At 50.1% G+C, this 14657-nt stretch overlaps 1 protein-coding gene across 2 annotated transcripts in view; it reads left to right on the forward strand.

The window, feature by feature from the left end:
• The window catches only part of GRIN2A (glutamate ionotropic receptor NMDA type subunit 2A), a 470775-nt gene that overhangs the window by 115886 nt on the left and 340232 nt on the right, over positions 1 to 14657 (forward strand). The window contains exons 1-3 of one of the 2 annotated variants that reach the window (XM_074322871.1): positions 5742 to 6588; positions 7178 to 7368; positions 8770 to 9201. In XM_074322871.1, the coding sequence (XP_074178972.1) occupies positions 8788 to 9201 (414 nt within the window). In that variant the 5' untranslated portion in view covers positions 5742 to 6588; positions 7178 to 7368; positions 8770 to 8787. Of the gene's footprint in view, positions 1 to 5741; positions 6589 to 7177; positions 7369 to 8769; positions 9202 to 14657 lie in introns of those variants that run through there. The other variant, XM_074322873.1, reaches the window with a different exon arrangement.

Raw genomic sequence — 14657 nt, forward strand, 5'->3', positions numbered from 1 at the left:
CAGGTCGGAAAAGGCTCAGGCTCATTTCAAAAGGGAGGCTGGGCCTTCTTCTCCCCCTCTCCGTTCGTTCAGTCCCACACACTTTGGTGTGTTCCCTTGATCCATGCCTTTCTGCTTTGTTAGGCAGAGTGGCCAGCACCCCACTCACATCTCCTGGGCGCACCCCATCTGTAGCATCACCTGTAGAAAATCCACGGGCAACCTGATGGCTTCCTGCATTTCTCTGCGCACAGCTCGGCTGAAGGGGTGGGAAGTTACGGCCTAGGGAGTGACCTTCAGTCAGTGAAGGATGAGGGGTTGGAGAAGTGCCCCTCCCCTGATTCCTTGCCACCAAGTGGGATAATTGTGCAGTGTCTTCTACACAGTCTCTCAGCCCATTTTTGGCTAGACGGGGCCTTGGTTGCCCCAGGGGCTGCCTTCCATCAACAGGCTCTGTATTGGCTTCGTCCCTTCTCACTTCCTGCTGTGCTTCCTGGATCGCCTCCCAAATAAACCCAGGTTCTCAGATCCTTATCTCAGGGTCTGCTTGTGATACGTGATTTATACTAAGAAATATACGTTTGGTCTTTGTCCCTTTGTTTCTGGCATAGAGCTCCTAAAACACTTGGAATTTCCCAAGTGACGAGAGCATACATATGTCTTCTGTTATGTTAATGAGGGAGCACCTAAGGTTGGGGTTTGGTTGGGGACCAGCGATTAGAGGGCTGGAGCTTTCAGTCCCACCCTTGAACTTCAGGGAGGGGAGAGGGGCTGAAGATTGAGCTCATTCACCAATGCCATGGCTAATGATTTCATCAATCATGACTATGTAATGGAACCTCTATAAAAACCCAAAAAGATGAGGTTTGGAGAGCTTCTGGGTTGGTGAACAGGGGGAGGTGTAGGGACAGTGGTGCACCTGGAGAGGGCATGGAAGCTCTGCGCCCTTTCCTCATCCCTTGCCATGTGCATCTCTTTATCTGGCTGTTGATTCGTACGCTTCAATATCTGTTGTAATAAACTGGTAACCTAGTGGGTAAACTGGATTCCTGAGTTCGGTGACTAGTCAGACCCAAGGAGGGGGTCGTGGGAACCTCTGATTTATAGCCAGCCAGTCAGAAGCACAGATAAATGACAAACTGGATGGGCAGTTGGCATTTGAAGTGGAGGGCAGTCTTGTGGGACTGAGCCCATAACATGTGGAGTACAATGCTATCTTCAGATAGATAGTGTCAGAATTGAGTTGACTTGTAGGACACCTAGCTTGTGTCTGAGAATTTCTTGGTGGTGTGGGGACCCCCACCCCGCCCCCCTGGAATGGGGAGTAGAACCTTACTGCTCTTGGAAGTACCCACACTAAGACATATCTTTCCACAACCTTCACTACAATGCTGGGGGAGGCTGGGGGATTTTACTCTCACTTTACTGATGAAGAAACTGAGGCCTGGAGAGGTTAATGGCTTTTCCCAAAGTGGTAGAATGTAGATTCCTAACTCCCAATTCACTGTTCTTTTCTCAGTGGTATGCCTTGGTGCCCCCTAGGCTCCTGTCTAATATACGGGAGGACACTGGGTTGCATTAGGTAACGACTGACGAGGAGCAATCTTTTGCCGCCTCTTTATTTTAGTTCTCAAGAGTAACAGTGGATTTGTTTAGAAAAAGCCTTGCCCTTTCAGGAGAACTGTTGATACTTGAATGGGTCATGGGAGCCAGAAGGGATTTTTAGCCTTTTGGATGAGATATTATGGAAGGGTAAACTAGCGCCTTGGTTGATCCCAGGGTCGAGACCTTCGAGAAAAGTCACAGAGTCCTAGAACATCAAACATGGAAGGCAGCTTTGAGGTCATTTTGGCTAGTCTACACCTTTCTTTTACAAATGGGAAGACTGAGGTCCACAGAGGAGAAAGTCCTTAAGGTTGCCAGGTAACATGGAAATTAGGATCTGAGAGAAAGTGAAGGAAATACAGGCAGTCAGAATCAGGTTGTGCTAAAATCAGGAGTCGATGAGAACTTGCTAAGTCATGCGTGGCCAATTGGAGCCAATTGCATTAATCAGTGACAGGGCTCCCCCGAACACCTAGGACTGAACAAGCTTGTGAAGTTCTGTCTACACCTTGAGAGAAATTGTTCAGGAATTGATTAGTGATGTCTGCCCTGGCACAGGTGAGTACTGTTGATCTGCCATTACGTACAGGACAAGGTCAGGCAGGCTGGAATCACGATTAGACCAAGAGTTGGAACCCACAGGCGAGAAGTTGGAGGGATGGTGAAGACAGAATACCAGTGAAAATCAATGCCTAAAGGTGGTAGCTGGTCTGGTATTCAGGTTACCCATCCCTCCACAATTACTATTTTGCTCTAAGCTTCTCAGGATTCTATCATACTGCTTTGAAATCGCAGTAACCACGTAAGCACACATACTCTATTTTACACGGCAGAGCCCTGAAGCAAAAATTATGGTTCCTGCTCCAAATTTTGCCTTTAGCCCTTTGTCTCATAGTCCAAAAGCTGATGAGTCCCACTTAAGTCTCACTCTCCCCAGATGCAAAATAAAGGTGTTGGGCCAGGTCAGAAATTCTCCAAAAGCATTAAAAGAAACCAGCTCCATGGGATGACAGCAGCTATCGTGTGGAATAAAATAGGTTTCCATGATCAATTTCTTCCGGAATATTGCTGGATTCATGAAAACATTTTTAAATGCAGAGCTTCTTGGATCCTTTAAAATAAGAATTCACCTTAACGTGACTCAGGTACACAGGGTTTCCTAAATTTACTTGGAAACAGAAAATACACCATACAGGATAGTCTCTAAAGGTCTTTTCAGCTTCAGAATGCTATAATTCTTTCCCAGTTTTGTTTGAGAATAGAGATATAAAGAGAAGCATAATCAATGACGGGCTCATTTCAGTTGTCTCCTGTCAACATGACATGGTGGTTGGTTTCTAACCACAGTGTTTAAGTGGCTCAAAGCAAATGGCCACCATGGGGGTCATTTCTATAGTAGAGCATTTGAAGGTAAATCAGTTGGATTGAAAACAACTGAAACAACTTGTTTCTTAAGAGCAGACTAAGTTATTTCAGTTACTTTATCAATGTGACTGGCAGTAAAACCAACTGGCAAAATTGCAGAACAGACTAAAGGACTTTTTTTTGGTGGGGGGGGAGGGAGGGACATCTAAGGTCAGACAATTAAGTTCGCGAACACATCCTAGAAAAAGTGCTACATAGCTCACTGCTGAATATCACTACGGTCACCTTCAAAGTACTCCCCTTGGGAAGCTATGCACTGACACCACCACCTAATCCACCCTTCAAAGCAATATTGGAACTCTTTTTCTGGAATGACCATCAGACCTGTTGTTGTATTACCCTTGATGTCCTGAATGTCATCAAAATGTCTTCCTTTCAGTATTTTCTTTATCTTCGGGTAAAGAAAGAAGTCATTGGGGCCAGATCAGGTGAGTAGGGAGGGTGTTCCAATACAGGTGTTTGTTTATTGGCTAAAAACTCCCTCACAGACAGTGCTGTGTGAGCTGGTGCATTGTTGTGATGCAAGAGCCATGAATTGTTGGTGAAAAATTCAGGTCGTCTAACTTTTTCATGCAGCCTTTTCAGCACTTTCAAATAGTCAACTTGGTTAACTGTTTGTCCAGTTGGTGCAAATTCATAATGAATAATCCCTCTGATCTCAAAAACGTTTAGCAACATCCTTGTAACAAGTTTGCAAACTTAATCATCGGACTTCGTAGTCTTTCGAAGGTTTTCCACCTGAAATTCTTGAGTAGCAATATCCCGCTCAGCATCCTAAACTGTGTGGAGGGACTAGCTTTCCAGCACAGCATGGGGTAAAGTTGTCACAGTAACTCATGCGCGGTAGAGTCTCCACTTGTGTGATGGAGTTTTAGGTCCCCGCCCCTAATGGTTCTCCACACTGGGGACACGTCGAGCCTGGGGAAACTCCAGCTACCTGTGTCTGTCTTCAGAGACAGACTGTTCCTTCTTTCTCTGTTTAAAAGAGGCCACACCTGTTTGATGTATCTTTCCACAAGTCTGGTCATAGATAACTTCAAACTCCATATCTATAGTTTTGTTTTCATCAGAGACTATTTCCAGGGTCAGTATAGATATACAAGAATGAAGGTGCAGTGGCTATTAACCAGGGTATCTCAGAATGGAATTAACACCAATAAACATGCTTGGCCCACTGGAGATTTGGATGGAAAAGATCTAAAGTCGGTCCAGGCATCTGTATTTTGAAAAGCTCCACAGATACCACCCACATGTCCATCAATAGGAGATGGGATGCATAGAGTGTGGTTTATTCACACAATGGGAAGCCAATCAGCAATAAAAAAGAAAAACTGTTGTTACTTGTAGCAACATGGATGATTCTCCCAGACATTAGATTAAGGGACAAAAAGCCAGTCGCCAAAAAAATACTCAATGTAGAATTCTATTTATATGAAGTTTCAGCATAAGCGAAGCTAGTATATGGTGTTAGAAGTCAAAATTATAATTTCTCCTGGAGGGAAGTGGGATTAATCACAAAAGGACACAAATGTACTTTCTGGGGGTGATGAAAATATTCTATATCTTGTTTTGGGTGGTGGTCTACACAGACGCATACTGTTTCAGAACCTGAACTGAATCCTTAGGCGATGCACATTTTAATGTATATAATTTATACCTTATTTAAATACTCAGCCTAACTTCCCTATGAATCCCCAAATTAGGGTCCTGTACCTGTGCCCATATCCAAGAAATGACCATCTCCCCCACAAGGGAAGGGCTTAAGCCAGCTCAGCCCAGTTAGATCCTCAAGAAATGGAACACTTCCCTGTTCTCTACCTTATATCACAGAACACCCCGTTTTCATTTACCGCCCACAGTTCTCCCACCTTTTCTCTGTCTTTTCGATGATAAAACCCTAGAGAACTTAACATACGACAACCAACTTCATAATAAACCCACAGATGCCCGGGAACTGTGTCTCTTTCCTGTCTCCATTTCAGTAGCCTTATCTGCATTCCTGGAGGAATCCCTTCCCTGCTAGGCCACCTTGTAGGAACTTCATATGTACTGAGCACCTACTATGTGCTGGACCTTGTTGGCTCCCTTACCAACACTGTCATTTTCTTTACAAAATAACCTGAGAAGTAGGTATTTTTTTTAACTTACCTCCCCATTTTCCAGGTTAGCAATCAAAAAGGGAAGATAAATTATGGGCCCAAAGGTGCTATCAGGCTGGTAAGTGGAGGATGCAAGAACACTGATCGCAAAACCTTTTCCAATTTAAGGCCTCTTTCCTTCCAGGGCCTGAGCGGAGAAAAGTGGAGATGGGTGTTGGAAGGAGAGATGCAGCTTAGTGTAAAGGGGGCAATGGTCCTCCCTGGATGATGTTTGTCAAGCCCAGTTGCTACAATTCAACCTAGCCAGGCCCCACACACCCACGCAGTCCCATGCTCTCTGTCTCGCCCCTACTGGTAGCTTAGAAGTGTCGGCCTCAGGGCGACTTTTGTTTGGTATAACTTAGAAAACAAGAACGAAGCGAGTGGGGAATGTAAAAATGTCTTTACTTTTAGGATTCTGGCTCTCTAAGATCAGACAAGTGGCTTCCCATACGGGGGTGGCGAGGCACAGGGAGAAGCATTGGAGCAAATTGTGTGTGTGTGTGTGTGTGTGTGTCAGCATGTCAGCATGTCAGCGCGGTTGTGCGTGGAGGGGGGACTGCTGCACCCAGAGTGAGGCACTGGGGGAGGAGGAAGCAGTAGCAGAGCTCTGAATAATTGATTTCTTCAGCCGCACTAGACGCCGGGGAGCGGGCGGAGAGCGTGGTTTCAGCACCACGAACAGCGGACGCAGGCGCCCCCGCCGCCAGTCAGCCACCTATCCTGGCCTTGTCACCACCGTGCGCTCTGGGAGCGGGTGGCCGCGCTCTGCGCCTCCGCCCAGGGACTGCGGGGTCTGCTTTGGCCCGCCTCCTGGGAGAGCAGCTGCGGGCGGGAGACGCTTTCGCCTGCTGGAGCTCCAAACCTCTCCAGCTTTCGCGGGGGCTGCTGCGTTTCGCAGACTGAGAACAAGTCCCTAAGTTGGCGTGGGGGCGCCCCTGCCTTCCTCCTCCTCTTCCTCCGAGGCAACCGCAGCAGAAGCACGCCTTGGGAGCCCGGCTTTGCCAGTGCTGTGAACCAGGGTGGTCAGGCGCTCTTGGGACTCCCACCAGGACGTGGGGGAGCTGAACGCCGTGCGGAGCTGGCCCCGCAGCGAAGGGCCGGGAGGGAGCTGCCTTTCCCCGCCCGCGCCTCTCGGCCGGGGACCGCGGGGATCCCCGGCTACAAGCGCGCGCGCTCCCACACTCACTCACACACACACACTCGCCCTCACACCAGCCCAGAACCTGGGCTGCGCAGAGGGCTCTCGGGTGCGTTTAGAGGACCGGGCAGCTGCTGTTGGGAGTGGGGTAGGAAGCCGAGCTCCGGCTCTTGGAGGGAGGCGCCGAGGGCTTAGCTGGAGCATGGGGCCAGGTGAGCGCTGAGAGTCGCGGCCGCAGCCATCAGCCCTGGAGATGACCAGGAGCGGCCACTGCTGAGAACTATGTGGAGAGAGGCTGCGGTGAGTGGTGGCGTGGGACGCGGGGCCTGGGGCGGCCCCTTTGGGAAGAGGACGGTGAAAGGCCTGGCTAGGAGGTGAAGGCTGGACCGCAAGAGGGTCGTTGCGTGGGAATGATCGCGCCTCCCTTGGGGATCCGGGACCAGAGGAGCCCGAGTCCTTCCCTCCCCCTCTTCTGCCGGCTCATCGCAAACTCAGCCAGCCCCCACCCCTCAACCCTCCCTTCCCTCCCCTTTTCTCTCCCTACCCCCTTCTCTCAGCAGCTCCTGGCCTCACAACTCCCAGCAGCCGGCGCTGGGGAGGTGGTAGGGGGTGAGGGTGGAGGTGCCCAGTTAGCTTCTGGTGGGTGGCCAACCTGGGGCTCTGGTTCTCCCGTGCGCCCTGGAGCGGAGCTCTCCGTATGGGCCATAGGGTCTGAGGATCCGCACTAGGAGCGTCTGGGTGCGGAGCTTCAGCTCCCCCTCTCCGGTCGAGCCCCCCTCGCACAGAGGGGCTGTGAGCATTGCAGACTGCAGCCTGCCCCCCACCCCCAATCCTGCTTCCCTGGCCGGTGGGCTGACCCTGCTTCTCTGTCTCTTCTCCGCTCCCGTAGAGCCCTTCTGCAGAGCCTCCGGCTGGGATAGCCGCCCCCCGTGGGGGCGATGCGGACAGCGCGGGACAGCCAGGGGAGCGCGCGGGGGCCGCAGCATGCGGGAACCCGCTAAACCCGGTGGCTGCTGAGGCGGCCGAGATGCTCGTGCGCGCAGCGCGCCCCACTGCATCCTCGACCTTCTCTGGCTACAGGTACGTCTCCGCGGGAGACCTGGGCTCGGTGGGCAGGGTAGGAGGAAGACTCGACCGGAGGGAGAGCGGGAGAGGGACCCAGGGAGAGAGGGAGAGAGAAAACGGGAGAGGGAGTATCGGTAGCGAGGCGCGGGAGAACCACCAGGGGGCGCTGCAGCCCCGTAATGCTCACTTGAAGAGCGCGGAAGCCGCGGTGAGTTCGCCCCAACTTCCCTTGGCTCTGGCGGCAACCGGCCCGAGGGGCGCGCGCCTGTGCACGCGTGCACGACTGTCCTGGTATTTGCAGGCACGCGCGGCTGTGCACCTGGCGTGGTACATGTGTGTGCACCGCCTTAGCACCTATGCGGACTCCGAATGGCCATGGGCACCGCTTCGGCGGCCTGCGGTTGTGCGCAGAAGTGCGCGCGTGCCTGTGAACGTGGGCAACCCACTGCCACGTGTACCTGAGACTTGATAACAGGACCTTAAGTGGAAAGCCTGGGGAAGGGCTATGCAGTTCTGGGGGTCGGAGAGCTTCTCGGGAGCCTACCTTTTCCCCCCACGCACGTTCTTTGCCAGCTCCCACGCACTGGTCCCCCGGGGGACGCGCCTCCAGAATTCTGCAGTGCACGGCGCGCGTGAAAGAGGGTGTATGTGTGTGTGTGTGTGTGTGTGTGTATATGTATGCATATGTGCGTGTGTATGAACGCACACGTGCTGGGGCCACTTGCAGTTGAGTGGAAATCGCTTCAGGGCCCCTCGGAGCTAGGTGGGGTGGGCCCTAAGTTCCCCCATACACCCCAGAGCCTGGGGCGCACAAGCGAGTGTCCTCGCTCCCATGCGCTTGGGGTGTACCTTGCAGGAGAGGAACGGGGTCTGCGGTGCGGCGGGGAGCCATGTCTGTGCAGCACACCGCGCGTTCGCAGGGGGCGGGGTCCATCAACTCACCCGGCGGCGGCGCGGGCGCTGGGCTGCCTTGTGGCTGCGCCGCCTCCGCACGCCGGGGCTCGTCGGTAGTTCGCTCCTTGTGAACAGGGGGCGGGGTTAGTAACTTGGTCTGCGTTAGCTGGGGTGGGTGGAGGGTTTGCTCTGGGCACCTACGTTCAGGGGCGGTGGTCTGCAGCTAACTTGGGGGACGCAGTGGGAGATGTGGGCAGAGTTGGGCATGGAGAACAGGTTGGAGACAGAGGATGAAGAGGCTGGTTGCGAACATGGATTTACAGCTAGGGATGGAGAGTTAGCTCGGATGGGAGTTGTGCATTGCGTTGGAGATGGGTGAGGCATGTGGATGCCGTCGGAGGATGGGGAATGGAGTCGGTGACCCTGGCAGCTCGCCCTGGGGATGGGCCCTCTACCTGGCTCTTGGAGGAAGGGGCTGGGTCGGGAATCCCTTTTACCTGACGCTCCCTCTCCACCTTGCAGGGACCGCAAGTGGCGACTATGGGCAGATTGGGCTATTGGACCCTGCTGCTGCTGCCGGCACTTCTGGTCTGGCGCCGGCCGGCGCAGGGCACGGCGGCGGAGAAGGGTCCCCCGGCGCTGAACATTGCGGTGTTGCTGGGCCACAGCCACGACGTGACGGAGCGCGAACTGCGAAATCTGTGGGGCCCGGAGCAAGCGGCGGGGCTGGCGCTGGACGTGAACGTGGTAGCGCTGTTGATGAACCGCACCGACCCCAAGAGCCTCATCACGCATGTGTGCGACCTCATGTCCGGGGCACGCATCCACGGCCTGGTGTTTGGGGACGACACTGACCAGGAGGCCGTGGCCCAGATGCTGGATTTTATCTCCTCGCAGACTTTCATCCCCATCCTTGGCATCCACGGCGGCGCGTCTATGATCATGGCTGACAAGGTAAGGCCGGGAGGTGATGGGCGGCCAGGACTCCGAAGTGTGCCGGTGATACGGTGGCCACGAAAGGTCTTTGGGAGGCCCTGGCATCTGTCTCCATGTGAAAGGGACCGCCACTGGCCCTGGTGAGAACCAGGTCCTGCCTTTCCAAACCAGAAATGACTGGAAGTACTTTTTGCCTTGGATCTGAAAGTGGGGTACTCAGAGGCAACTTGGGTGTGCCAGGAAGAAGTTGGCAAACACGGAAGTGTGATGGGGTGGTGAAACGCTTGCACAGGCAAGCCCAGGGTCACTTGAAATAATATATTCCTATAATATCAATTTTACCTGATTGTTTTGTGGGAAATGTCCATTTTTCTTTTGCGGTAACCAAAACTATTTTAGAAAAAGATGAAATGTGTGTATGTTATGGAGCAAAATGCAAAGTTTTTAGGTAAAGCACAACAGGGTAGGGAAATGTCATGCTTCCACATAGTCTCAGCAGTTCAGGCAAGAGGGGTGGAAAGTTTGAGAAGCTCTGGGCTAAAGGCTACAAGAGTGTGTTCCTCAAAGGGAGTGGGTGTGACTGGAGAGAACTGACTTCGACGCAGAGCTTGGATGGCATGGCCTTTTCCTACGTGGGGTGGGACTGGCCAGCTTTCCAAGGACCTCAGATGGTGGGGTTGGTGCCCAGGGATGGATTTTGGTACTGACATTTGAGAGTGTCAGAATGAAGGTAGGTATTTCTAAATTTCTTGGCTTAGAATGAGAGGGAGGGTCTTTCTGTGGACCAGCTGGGAGTGTTGGTTGGGAGAAGAGGGGAGATTTTGGGGGTGACAATTGTTAGTAAAGTTACATAGATTTCAGGTGTACAGTTCTGTAATACATTGTCTATATCTCTCATTGTGTGTTCACCACCCAGAGTCAGTTCTCTTTCCATCACCAAATATTAGGCTCCGTTTACCTTTTTCTAGAGGCCTCCTCCCCCCTTACCTATGAGGGCCTGTTTTGAGAATTGCGCAGAAGTGGAGGGATGGAAGAAGGTCAGCAGGAGAGAAGGAAGAAGCAAAGAGAGGAGTGAGAAAAAAGGGAAAGATTAGAGTTGTGGGTGCACTGGACCTTTGCCTAAGCCCCAGGAAGGGATTGGGGAGTCGAGAAGGGGAGGAAAGGGTCAGTGTACTGTGTGTCATGGTCCCCTGTCCTGAGACCTTCTTGGAGCATGTTTCTTAGGTAGCGGGAGACATCCTAATGGAGCAAGCAGACATTTGTCAGAGCCTTTTCCTCCTGATGCTCTCAAAGCACTTTTATATTCATCAAATCAGATTCTGCCTCTGCCTCAGCAATTCCCACCAGCCCCTTTGGGAACCGTATTAATTCTTTCAGGTCTCCTGGGCTGCAGCACATTCAGCTGAAGTACACAACTGATGCAGTATCTTATTAAACATTCATTTTAAATGGTTTGCAGCCTAGCAGAATTCCTGTGTGTCGTTGAGCATTTTCTCAGCTGCCTCTCAGTTTGTGGGGGCTCATATCTGGGACGAACAAAGTGGGGAACAGCTGTGCCCTGCCACCAGTGTATGGGCCATTTCAGAACTAGATGGAGTCTGCAAGAGCATCCTCTGACTTTCAGATGAAGTGACCGAGGCCTAGGACACTGAAAGACTGGGTCAAGATCACACAGTGGGTGATGGAACTAGATCTCTGGTTTTCTGGTCCCAAGCTGTGATCTCACATTGCACCAAAGTCAAGCCTGTCCTTTCACTTTGTCGTCCCATCTTCGGGAGGGTCAAGGAATCAATCTCATCTTATGGGAGGTTCTGAGCCATGGAGAGGGACAGCACATGAGAGCCTAGGGGGCTTGTGCAGCAGGAGTGACTGGCCTTCTGCTGAAGGCAGGAAGGAGGAGAACAGCACGGGGTTTGGAGTGTGATTCTAGGATCTAAATATTACCACCGATCTGGCTTCCCTTCGGAAGTTTTGAGCGAAGGAGCGACACACGGAAAACAGTAGCCATATTGAAAGTGACATTTCTGGATTACCTAGGGCCCAGCGCCGTCAGTGGTGAAATCTGGTAAAATTGAGTTGGAGAAGGTGGCTTGAGGCTCAGGCCGGGAGGTTCGAGCTGGTGGGCATGTGGCTCAGGCACTCTCCTGACTTACTCATCTACTCAGAAAGGGCTCCTGGTCCAGCACCCCCTTGATGTGCAGTGACCCTCCCCGCTGTGAACGGCAGCCTGACCTACTAGACCAGCAGCCGCTCCTCCCTTCAGGGGATGTTAGAGGGGAATTTTGAGAAGTCCAGGGCGTATGGCTGGAAGCGTCCTCCTCTCCTGGAGAATGAAACTGCCTTCTGGGGACTGGACAGGAGCGTGACCCCGCTTCAGAGTAAAGACGTAAAAGGGAATCAGGAAACGGCAAGAGGAAGATGAGGAAGGACATTTCGGAGAAGTCAAGACTAGAGAAAGATGTAAGAGGGGATGGCGAGGAGAGGAATGAAAGGGTTCATTGGCTCAAACGTGGTGAAGGAAATTGGATGCGCCTCTTTATTCCTGGGGCTTTCCGAGGTGGTCTTGATGGCAAGGGCTCCAAGAAGTCAGAGGAGGTAATGTCGGGGCGTGTGTTGGGCCCCACGGATGGGATAGGCAGGGACGTTGAAAGGAGTTGGGTTAAATGGTGGTATTTTGAAAAACCCGCATGTGTCAAAAAAGGAAAGAGATTGTCTGAGATGCGAATGGCCCTTGCTTCCATTGGTAACACATCAAGTTGGCTAGTGCCTTTGCCACCTGTTTCTCTTGGAGCTGAACGCTGAGTGCAGTTTGTTTGGCTCTGAAGAAGCAGCCATGGGACGTTGCCTAAAACTCCACTGTGCTTGCCGGGGTGAGCCAGTGGTGTTAGAGCCACAACACCTGAGTCTCCCCACACGGACCAGGCTTCTCTGTTTTCCCCGAAGATGAGGTTCATTTGATAAAGTCCCGGACATACCTGTGTTTTCACTTCTAACTTGGTAACGTGATAGTGCCCTGTGGATAAGGATGGAAGTTTTAATGTGATTATCAGTTAATCGAACACCCCTCCTCCCGTTCTTACTTTTCCCTCCGTCTAATTGGCCCTTGAAAGAAAGAACAAGAACAAAGCTCTATAATAATTGAAATGTGTTAAGTGACAGATTTTTGTGGTGTTATTTAACTTGCAGTGATGTTAATTTTTGCTTCTATCAGTGGGTGGTCATGAGATATAATTAATTTAGAGGTGAAAATCGTACTTGATGCAGATAAATTCTAGTCTTCTCTTGGTTTGGCCATCCATTTGATCCTGTCCAAACAGAACACACTCCGGTTGCAGTACCAGCCCCTCGTAAATCAAGTACATGCACTAGAACTTTGCGTTTCTGCTCAGTGGCCTTACCTCCTCCTCCTGGTTCTCCCTTATTCCCAACTGCTCCATGGGAGAAAGGCAAGCCTGAGATTTTAGCTACATTTAGCCATCGGGATTACTGCGTGGGTTTTGCTTTATATGGTATTTCTATACATACCTCGTCTCCTCTTCTAGAGTGTAAGTTACTTGAGGACAGAATTTCTTTTGAAGTGTGTTTATGTGTATATGTATATTTGAAATAACAAATACTCCCTCTCTGCAGACAGTTGATAAAAACGAAGTCTTTTCATTGCAGAGCACTTAGAAAGTACATTAAAGTTTAAAGAAGACAATAAAAATCTCTGTCTAAATCCTATCACCAGTAGTAACCACTGTTGACACTTGGGTCTATTTTCTTCTGAGCGCTATTTATTTAGTTATAACTTCAGGATCATACTGTCTGCATGGCTTTGTTTATTGTACTTTGCAGTTTGTGGGCTTTCTTAGAAGATCCCAATTTTTCTTCAATTCTGGAAAAATCTCAGCCATTATCTGTTGGATGTTTCGGCTCCAACAGTATCTCTGTTCTCTCCATATGTGGTTTCTCAGCCAATTCTCCATGTATCTTAGACATTGTTTTCCTCATTTTTTTCTCTGTGCTATGTTCGGGAAGGTTTCCTCAATTTTGTATTTTTAAAAATTTTTTATTTAAATTTTTTTTTTGTTTGTTTCCTCAATTTTATATTCCTGTTAATCAGCTCTTTTCATTTGTGTCTAATTTGTTATCTTGCCTAAGTGTTTTTAATTTCAACAATGGTTCATTTTATTTCCAGGATAAATAATTGGTCCCTTTCTGTACCTTCCTGCTTTTTCTTGTTTTATGAAAAATAAAACAGCTCTTCTTTGTAAATGTAAATCCCTCCTTTGTCCCTTTGAGGATTTAAAAAACAAACAAACTTATTATAAAGTCCTTCTCTCATTGCTCTAGCATCTTTCTTTCTTCAGGTATGAATTCTCCCATTTTGCAGAGTCTGATCATTGCATGTCCCCTATATTCCTTAATTTTTCTTTGTGAACTGATTTTCAAGGCAGTTTTATGATTTCTTCTGCCCTCTCTCTGTAAGGCTACGTGCTTTTAAACCAGAGCTCACGTGGGCAGCTCAGCTCTGTTCCTTCTCTACATACCCTATGGTTAGTTCAGGCTTGGGTCCCATCTCATGTAGGTGACTTCGTTTTGGCTTCTTGACGCAGACGGGCATCCTATTTGGCCGTGACTCACGGAGGATGGTGCAGGTGTTCCGGCCCCATTCACAGCTAATTGTGTGGTTCTGGGTCCAGTTTCCCCCTTATCCCGTAGGTGGGTATTGGGACGTCTGTTCCCATGGCTCACATAGGACTCCTTGCCCCAGGGACCAGGTGGCTTTGATTCCTACTTGAAATGTAGAGTCCCATCTTTTGATTCATTTGTTTTTAGGGAGTCCTCTCTAGTTTTGATCTGTGATTCCCTTTTTCTTATTTCTAAGCAGTACTATGTAAATTTTAAAATATCTGAAGATTTGTCTCTAAATTCCATGTTTTAGAAGCAGAAGCGTGAGGTTCCTGAGTACATTCACTTTGATTTTGACTCAGTGATATTTCACAGCTTTGATTTGTTTTCAGACTTGATTATATATTCTTGGAATGTCCCCTTCTCATTAAATAGATTTAAATATGATTGTAAGTGGCTGCAGCGTCGTCTGTTTACACCACAACTATTGTAAATAGCCTTCTGGTTTTGTCTCTTTAGTAAGTTTAATTTCCAGTCCACGTGTGTGGCCTTTTTGGCACCTTGTGCTGCTCTTGCCTTTTGTAGATGTTTGTTGATTGAATGAAGCAAGTCCTTGGTTCTGGGGCGCACGTACCACTGTGGTTCCGGGCCTTCCATGCAGTGTTTGTCCCCTAAATGCTGACTGATTTCATGTGTGTGCCAGATCTCTTCTCTCTAGTGGGCAGATCATTACCAGCCATCCCGGGGGTTACCAGAAATTGGGGGTTCCATCCCAAAGGCCCCTGTGACACTGCTGCATAATAACAGCTCATCAGCAGTGGGTGGAAGCTGGTGCCCTTGGAGCCTGGCAGCTCTGGAGT

This window comes from Rhinolophus sinicus, linkage group LG18, assembly GCF_036562045.2.
Source record: "Rhinolophus sinicus isolate RSC01 linkage group LG18, ASM3656204v1, whole genome shotgun sequence".
Taxonomy (NCBI): Eukaryota; Metazoa; Chordata; class Mammalia; order Chiroptera; family Rhinolophidae; genus Rhinolophus; species Rhinolophus sinicus.